Below are 9999 nucleotides of genomic sequence, written 5' to 3'. Positions count from 1 at the left end.
GGACACTCTTCACCACTTGCATTTGATCCGGAAATCGAATGAACAACTCGCTCAAATTGGGTCGCCAGAAGGAACATCAACACTATGAGTGTAGATAACGTTGTCGTAGAAGATGTGGTCGAGGGGCATAAGGATGCAGCCAACAATCCTCCACCACTAGTTGCACCACCAGCTCCTCAATTCCCAAACAACAACAATGAAAACAATGGGAATAATGGGAATAACAATAATGTCGATGCACCAATCATCCAACCGGTACAACCACAACCGAATAGAAACAATCGTGGCCAAAATGATGGAAATGGAGGAAATTGGGCATAAAATATGGGAGGCAATGTAAGAAACCACAACGGTGGCGATGTTAGAAATCAGAACCAAAATCCTAGAAATGTTGGTCGTCAATTCGGTAATGGTGGTAATAAAGGTAACGAGGATGACTTGGATTTTGATGATGGAAGTGACAATGGAATTGGTTGGAATCAGAACCACAACGGTGGTAATAGGCGGAATCAAGGAAATCGGGGTGGAAACGGAAATTACAACAACTGGAACAACCAAAATTTCCACAATGGTGGCAATAATGACTACAATGATGGGTTCAAAATCAAGGCTTTGGGAATCAATACCGAAGGAATCCAAATGGTAGATTCAACAATGCAAATGGAGGATACTACAACAAAGGTAATCAATTCCCTCATCTTTACTTCCCACAACCTAATAGACAATATGTGGTGTCTCATTTTCATCCAGGAGAGTATGATGATGCTTCACCTCTTTGCGGAAGGAAATGAGCACCATGTGGAAGTAAGGTCATAACTAATTAGTGTCTTACCCGTCTTTAGAGGCCATAAAATTGATGATCCATAAAATCACCTCTATGAGTTCTTTATAAATGCTAACGCGAATACTTCGCGAGGAACTAATAGAGATTCCTTTAGACTTCACTTATTTCCGTTCACTTTAAAAGAAAAAGCTAAGTATTGGTTCAGTTCTCTTGCCCCCCATAGTATTAATACTTGGGATCAATTAAAACCCAATGAAGAATTTCATGATGCATTTGAACGCAATGAAGATTTTGCATAAAAACCCAATGAAGAATTTCATGATGCATTTGAACGCCTCAAGGAATTGTTGTGTTCATGTCCACATCATGAATTTCCCCGTTGGCAATTTGTACGTTTCTTTTATGATGGAGTTGACACTGCCAATCAAACTATGATTAATGCCTCGTCTGGTGGCATTATCATGATGCAAGATAGTGAAGACGCTTGGCAATTCTTGGAGCAGTTGAGTCATGGTTCAAAAACCAATAACTCAGCTAAGAAACAGACACCCCAGTTTCATCTGCTACATCAGTTAGACTAGACAAAAACTGGAAAAATGAAGTCAAATATGATATTAATTCTTTAAATAAAAAATTTGAGTTACTACTCTCTAGTCTAGGCAAAGAGAAAGGTGTGTTTTTTTTTCGTAGGGACGGAAGATATGTGTAAGCTATGGAGATTCATGACACATTACAGATGAATGCATTAGAAGTCAAGAGGAAATCAATCAAGTGCACGGTTATGTTCAATTCCAAAATAATCCACGATCATTCAATTGGAACTACAACCAAGGAGGGAACTACAACAACAATGGGAATTACAATAACAACCGTCAAGGGAATTACCAAAACCAAAATCAGCCAAAACAGTTCCAGTTGTCCAACTTTAACCAAGGCGGAACATCAAAGAAGGAGGAAAATGATGGCAATAACTTGGACAAAATCATGGAGTTCATAACCCAAACATATCAGAAAGCCGACACTAACTCCAAGCCCATAGCTGCTATCGAGAAACAGATTGCTCAACTGGCGGAGCAAATTGGGAAAAGAGAAGATGGCAAGTTTCCAAGCACCACAACAGTCAACCCATCTCACACCCAAAGACCTGGAAAAGAGCATGAAGTGAATGAGGTAATCACCTTGTGTAGTGGGAAAAAGGTTGACAACAAGGAAAGTGCTCCTACATTAGATAATGATAGTGACACTGAAGTCATCTTTGATGAAAAAGAAGATTTTGAGAAAGGTTTCAAATATGAAAAACAAAAAGTAGTTAAGGGTAAAGATGAGTCTAAAGTTGGGGAGCATGGTGTGGAGGTTAATACCGCACCATACCCTTCGGCTTTAGAGAAACCGACATCCTTCCCTTTTGGGAAGCGAGGGCCGAAAATGGAAGAGATGTGGGATCTATTTAGTCAAGTTAAAATAAATATCCCATTAGACAAGCTTATTAAGGAGGTACCTTCTTATGCTAAATTTTTTAAGGATTTGTGTGTTCAAAACGCAAAATCCAAGCACACCTCCTTAAAAAGATTGATTTAGCCGAGCATGCGAGTTCCATAATATCAAATAAACTTCCACCCAAGCTTAAGGATCCCAGCGCACCTTTAATTTCTATTCCCTAGGTAATATTAATATCAAAAAGGCACTCCTTGAACTTGGAGCTAGTGTAAATATAATCTCGGGAAATCTTTTTGATCAACATGACTTAGGCACTTTGGAACAAACTGATATTATTTTTCGATTGGCTTATAAGTCAAAAAAAATTCCCTAGGGTATATTATCAGATGTCATCATTAAGGTGGAAGATTTCTGTTACCCAGTTGATTTTCTTGTGCTTGACACTGAGAGCACTTATAAAGAAATCCAGCCTTCTATTATTTTGGGTTGTCCGTTTTTGTCATAAATAAATGCACAAATTAATTGTAAAACGGGTGCAATGGATATCTCTTTTGGAAATAGGAAACTTAGAATTAATATTTTTAATGTGTTTCCTAACTCACCATCAGATTATGAATGTTATCGTGTGGATGTGGTTGATCACTTAATGCATTAATTCACTCCCAAAATCTTACCCCCCAATCCGTTGGAGCTTTTTCTTTCTAATGATAGGGAAGAAGTTTTAGACTTGGATGACATCAAGATGGTTGAGGAGGAATTTGAAAATGTTATTGAGCAAGAGAGACCACCATGGAGTTATCAACTTGAAAAATTGCCAACAACTTTTTGGGACCCACTTAAGCCATTTTTGGAGGAGCCACCCACTCTTGAACTTAAAACTCTTCCTTCACATCCTAAATACTCTTTTTTAGGATCCAATGGGAAGTTACTAATTATCATATATTCTGATTTGACAGGTCCACAGGAGGAAGAATTATTGAAAGTGCTTTCCAAGTATAAGGGAGCAATTAGATGGACCATATCAGACTTGAAGGGAATTAGTCAAGCCACATGTATGCATCGAATCATCACTGAAGCTAGATCAAAGCCAGCCCGAGATGCACACCGAAGGTTCACTCCAAATTTGTGAGAAGTTGTTAAAAAGGAGGTGTTGAAATGGCCTGATGCGGGTATTATCTACCCGATATCTTATAGTGATTGGGTGAGCCCGACACAGACAGTGCCAAAGAAGTCGGGCATCACAGTGGTGGATACAGAAAATGGAGAGAACATCTCAACAAGACCGGTCACTGGATGGAGAGTTTGCATCGATTATCGCAAGCTCAATGTTGCAATGTCAAAGGACCATTTCCCTCTCCCTTTTATTGATCAAATAATTGAGAAATTATATGGAAAAAAGTTTTATTGCTTTTTGGATGGACACTCGGGGTATAATCAAATTGCCATCCACCCCGAGGATCAATCCGAAACCACATTTACATGGCTATTTTTTCAGACATGGTGGGGGACTCATTAGAAATTTTCATGGATGATTTTTCTATTTTGGGATCATATTTTGAGACATGCTTAGACCAATTAGAAAAGTTTTAAAACATTGTATCGAGTCTAATTTGGTTTTAAGTTGGGAGAAGAGTCGATCGGGCATGGTTTTGAAGTCGACCGGGCCAAAGTACAAATTATTTCTACTCTTCCCCCCACCCACTTCGGTAAAAGGCGTCCGTTTTTTTCTTGGGCATGTCGGTTTTTATCCAAGATTTATCAAGGATTTTAGTGCAATCTCAAAACCTTTTTGTAATCTACTTTTAAAAGACACACCATTTCCTTTGATAAATCATGTCTTGAAGCTTTTACCACATTAAAGAATAAACTTGTTGAAGCCCCTATCTTGCAATCACCTGATTGGACTTTACCTTTTGAAATTATGTGTGATGCGAGTGATTACGTGATAGGGGTAGTTTTAGGACAACGGGTGAATAAAAAACCCGTTGCAATTTGTTATGCGAGCAAAACTTTTTCGGATGCACAATTGAATTACACTACTACCGAAAAAGAGTTGCTTTCGGTCATGTTTGCACTTGAAAATTTTAGATCTTACATATGGGGATCTAAAGTTGTAATTTTTACCAACCATAGTGCCATTCACAACCTCTTGGAAAAGAAGGATGTCAAACCATGTCTCATAAGATGGATTCTTCTTCTTCAAGAGTTTGATCTTGAAATTCGGGACAAAAACGGTTCTGAAAATGTTGTGGCAGATCATTTATCTAGAATAACTAATAATGATAACTCAACGGAAGTTATTGAGGAAAATTTTCCGGATGAGCATATTCTTGCTGTCAAAACTATACCATGGTTTGCTAATTTAGTGAATTACTTTGTGATAAAGGAAACTCCATTGTGTTGGAATGCTCAACAACAGAGGTTCTTCCACTCTCAAACAAAATACTACATATGGGAGGACTCATATATTTTCAAAATTGGAGCAGATCAAGTGATTAGGTGATGTGTACCACATACGGAGCAAGAAGATAATCTAAGACATTATCATTCATATGCATGTGGAGGGCATTTTAGTGCCAAAAGACAAGGCATCAGGTTCGACAAAGTGGTTTTTTTTGCCCTCTATTTTTAAAGATGCACATACGTTCGTTAAAGCTTGTATTCGTTGCCAACAAGTTGGGGGGATCTCACGACGGGACATGATGCCAATGACCCCAATTTTAGTAGTTGAAATTTTTGATGTATGGGGCATTGATTTCATGGGTCTGTTCCCCATTTCTTTTGGCAATCTATATATTCTTGTATCTGTTGATTATGTATCAAAATGGGTTGAAGCTGACGCCACATGCACGAATGATCATAGTGTTGTTTGTAAATTTGTCGAAAAAACATCTTTTCTAGACAAAGAATCCCTCGAACTATTATTAGTGACGGGGTTCCCACTTTAAAAATTGGCATTTTGCAAAGTTACTAAAACACTATGGTGTCACACATAGGATAGCTACTCCATATCACCCACAAACATGTTGACAAGTAAAGGTGTCAAATAGGGAAATTAAAAGCATCTTAGAAAAGACAATCCATCCCGACCGAAAAAATTGGTCATTAAGATTAGATGATGAATTATGGGCATATCATACAACCTATAAGACGCCAATTTGGAATGTCACCATATCGGCTTGTTTACGGAAAGCCATGTCATCTCCCGGTGGAGTTGGAACATCGTTCCATGTGGGCCATAAAAAATGCTAACCTTGAATTGAGTGATGCAGACACGGAAAGAAAAATCTTGCTTGTTGAATTGGAAGAGATTCGAAGAGAAGCTTACGAAAGCTCAAGGATCTATAAAGAAAAGACGAAAGCATTTCATGATCGACATATTGTCCGAAAACTATTCGTTGAAGGACAATTGGTGTGGCTATTTAACTCTCGTCTCAAACTCTTTCCCAGGAAGCTTCGGAGTAAATGGAGTGGACCTTTTGTGGTGACAAATGTGGCGGATCATAGAGCCATTGAAATCAAGGACAGGAAAGGCAGTGAGCCATTCAAGGTAAATGGACAAAGACTCAAACCTTATATTTGAATGGTAGATGGAGAAACGACACTCATTGAGAAAACAACGCTCGAGGTACCACAATATTCATAAACAACTTAGTTGAGGTAAACCATCCGACTGAAGACATAAAACTTAACGCTTTTCGGAAGGCAACCCGCAGTATAGTGTTTTTTTTTTCGTTTTGTGTGTGTTAATTCTTTTTGTATCGAGGACAATCCAAGGTTTAAAGTTAGGGAGGGGTATTTAATTTTTTCTTAAAACTTAAAAAAAATCTTGAAAAATACCCGAAAAACATTTCCGAATAGTCAAAAACGCGAAAAACAGCATAAAAATAAAAAATAGCCTTCAGGCGTCTTAGGAAACGTCTTAGACGCCGACAGACCGTCACGTATTTTTCCACCAGTGAAATCCCTTCGCGAAATTACCAAAATGCCCCTGTTTGTGAGAGACGTCCTAGGATGCGTCTAAGACGCTAGCCAGGACGCCAACGCGTTTTTCATCCATTTTATGACGTTTTCTACATAATTCTTGGTCTCCTTCTTCTCTAAACTACCATAGCCGAAAACCCACATGTTCTTGCCTATTTTCTGTGATTTCTTGGCCAAAACTGAACCGAAATTCATGATTTTTGTTGCAATCTTCAAGAAATTAAGTATGAAACATCACATTGCAGGATTTACACACTCTAATCCCTTATTTGGGGCCAACTTCAAAACCCACAAAAACTAGGGTTTCAAAATTTTAACTTATTTTGGATTTTTGCTTCAAGTTTTTGCTTCTTCTTCATTAGCAACACAGTCTCAACAAGGTATGTGTTTCAAAACTCCATTCTTTAGGGTAATTTCGAATTTTTGTTGGTATGCTCATATATACTAGAAATTTTCAAATTTTTTGAGAATATTGGCAAAGAATGGTGTGAAATCTTATGGATAAATGTTTGTTGTTGCTAGATGGATGTTCCAAACAAGTTGCATGTGTCATTTATGAATTTTTCTGAAAATTGAATTTTTGTTATTAATTATAATAATAATAATAATAATAATAATAATAATAATAATAATAATAATAAAAGCACATATAATGTTGGAAAATCATTCTTATGTTTACAATTGTGCTTAGATTAAAAATTCAAGTTTTTAGAAATTCTCAGAATGACACTGGATTTTGACATTGCATTGTTAGCTTGAATATTTACTTGTTATAGTTATGTTCTGGTTTTAGTTAGAACTTGTTGGTTGCAGTTAACCTTTGGTTTAGCTATGTTTTTACTTATTGGATAAATTTTTGAAAAATATTTAGTTACTGAAAACATAACATGACTTAAAACAGTTATTTATTCAGACTGCATTTAAATTAACTTTGTTTGGAACAGCTTTCCAACTGAATTATTTGTTTTATTTTTATGACATTTGATATGTTTAATGGCAGGTTGTGTTTTGTGGGTGATTGATTTTGTAGATGTCAACAAAGAGATCAAGGGTGGCATCATCAAGCAGTGCAGCAAGACAACCAACTAGACAGCTGGAGCCAAATGTACCTATGGCTTTCAACCCATAGTATCAGACATTGCATGAGCATCCAGATAACGTTCGCCCAACAGTTTATGTCACACCCCCAAACCAAAACGGTGGAAACGTTCGGGGGTGATTGACGTCATACGTAGTATCACAACAGTTGTATCATAGAAAGCATAGTAAACACAACCAAACATCGAATACATATATGAATAAGGTTTACATTTTCTTAGTATAAAGTTTTGTTTCTTAGCAAAAGTAAAATAGAAACACGAGACTCTACACGCCGACTTCTCCAAAAGTCCTGGAAGTACCTGACTACTAATTCCCTGAGAATACAAGAAGTTTTGAAAGAATATCAGCAAAAAGCTGGTGAGTTCATAAGCATTAAGTTTTGGTGGAAAATGTTTCCTTGAATCCTTTTGAAAAGTGTTCCTCAAGAAAATCCTATATTTTCTTATGAAAAATGTATTTGAAAGCCCATTCCTTCCATGACTCTCAGATTCATACAAGATATGTACAATCCAAGGAGTCATGGAATGAATATGAATATCCATTAGTTATATGTAAAAAACAATCCGTTTATGAAATACCGAGTTATCCCGGGAAAATCCTATATTTTCCCTAAAAGTTGATGGTTAGTTATCAGTTCTGAGCCGAGGTGTACAACTATCTACCATACTTATATTGATAAATGTAGTTTAAAAAAAAAAAAAAAAAAAAAAAAAAAAAAAAAAAACCTGGTTACTCCCAGTGAGGTAAGTTAGCTTTATTATATAAATAAAACTAGTAAAAGAAAATGTATTGAACTAAATCTTGAAGGTACTATTAATACCGTCTAGTAATCAAATTGGTTATTACTTTGAGGTTAGTTCACTTGATTCATTATTACAAAAGTAAATTATTGTTATCTAGGTTGCAAGTGTCATAACCGTACTTAGACTTGATATGGCACGTAACGGGGCCAGTATCTTTTTATGACTTTGTCACCCCTGGACTTTTCGGTCCAACTGTAGTCAGCAGTAAAGTGCGGGATTATCGGTTCCGTATAGATCTATACACAACAGTCACGTTCTCCCTCCAAGAGATTCTGGTTACAAGTGCTAATCCTACACCCTGATTATGTGGGGGTGTTACCAAGGACGTGTCTCCAACTTTTGACTAACAATTTACAAGTAATAATACTGAAAATCCTGTTTATGATCTGTATGAATCCTTTATAAAATAACACATTTTACAATATGATTCACGAGTTCATTGCTTTAGCTTTGAAAACTGTTTCTACGAGTTGATTTCTTAATCGTTTGGTAAAACTGTTTTCTGTGTTAAAAGAATTCTGAACATAAAATAATATACTTTGAGCACAAGTTTCCTTGTACTTTTTCTTGTATCCCCCCCATTGAAAACATGGAAAACTCGGAAAAAGCGTAGGGGTATGAACTCACAGTTTGACGTGGGATTCGAAGGTATGTCGGTAGGAATGTTGAGTGCCAAAAGAAACCTCGGGCACAAACAGATCCTATTTAACATATAGCAGCATATACATGTATTAGGTAAGGGCGTAACACTTATTAGTTACGAAACGAAATCACCTTAGGGTCTAGGAAACACTTGAAACTAAGTGTTAGAATCACATGTGATTTGAAAATGGGGAGTTTGCGGCCGTAAAATGAGTATACAGTCAGGGGTTTGCAGCCCAACAGGGTTTATGGTCCATGGGTTTATGGTCCATGGGTTTACAACCCATGAGTTTACTGCCCATGAGTTTACGGCCGTAAACACTCGAGGAAAAGTGTGATTTGTGGCGTTTCTAGGTCCTTTCTAGCCTCTTGGAAGTGTTCTATGTCCCATGCCTGGCTTAAGGAAGGGTTTAAGATCAATAATTAACTACAACTGGAGTTCTCAGCCAATGAAGGGTGTACGGCCGTACACATGGTATACGACCGTAAACCTTCTGTGTTCATGCGTTTGGGTCGATTTTTAGGTGATTATCAAAGTTTTCTAGTAGATATCAAGCATAGATGGTAGTTACTTACTGTTGAGAGGCTTGGAATGAGGTTTTTAGCCACCAAGAACTAGTGTGTGCTCTTGGTGTTCTTGGTGGGAGAGAAAATCTAGAGAAAGATGAAATTCATGAGATGAAACATGTATTTATCACTATAATAAGGAATGTAGCAACAATCAACGTGGGAAAACACTTACATCTTGAAGATCTTGAAGAATTTTCGATGAAGGTAGAGAGAGAGTAGAGAGAGAAAGCCCTTGGAGTGTGTAAAGTATGGAATGAAGACTATGTACCCTATTTATAGGGTAGTGTTTTCGGCCAAGGGGTGGGGTGGGGGTGTACGGCCGTAAACTCGAGTTTGCGGTCGTACACTCCTCTCGAAGGGGTGTTTGGCCCGGATGCTATGCTTTGACTTTGAAAACCTCGTTTTTGAATCCAAAACCTGATTGAACTGAGCTTAGAATATTCCGTTAGACCCAAAATAATACTAAACGGTTTGAACAAAAGAAATTCTCGGGTTGTCATAGTTTATGAGGCGACTCATCCGATTACGGGTTTTATTGTAGCGTACATGGTGGAGCGACTGTGCTTCACTGGGTATAATATTATGGAGACGTTTAATCGCTATGGATGGATTAGAGCATTGGACTTTAATCCCACACAAATTTATGTCGATATAGTGCGGGAATGGATGAGGACACTT

The 9999-nt window shown here is 37.4% G+C and overlaps 1 protein-coding gene and 1 pseudogene across 1 annotated transcript; one reads left to right on the top strand and one right to left on the bottom strand.

Moving 5' to 3' along the window:
- Nucleotides 1-1059: 1059 nt before the first annotated feature.
- Nucleotides 1060-1157, bottom strand: LOC145080843 (small nucleolar RNA R71; annotated as a pseudogene).
- A 4182-nt stretch (nt 1158-5339) lies between these two features.
- LOC145065559 (uncharacterized) lies at nt 5340-7334 on the top strand. The gene is made up of 2 exons (XM_079012584.1): nt 5340-5771; nt 7236-7334. Exons 1-2 carry the CDS (start codon nt 5340-5342, stop codon nt 7332-7334), a joined length of 531 nt encoding a protein of 176 aa, XP_078868710.1.
- The last annotated feature ends 2665 nt before the right edge of the window (nt 7335-9999 follow it).

Source organism: Lactuca serriola, chromosome 1 (assembly GCF_051521515.1).
Source record: "Lactuca serriola cultivar US96UC23 chromosome 1, Lser_US96UC23_V15, whole genome shotgun sequence".
Taxonomy (NCBI): domain Eukaryota; kingdom Viridiplantae; phylum Streptophyta; class Magnoliopsida; order Asterales; family Asteraceae; genus Lactuca; species Lactuca serriola.
The sequence above is the reverse complement of the archived record's forward strand: the minus strand, read 5'-3'. Positions and strand labels throughout refer to the sequence as shown.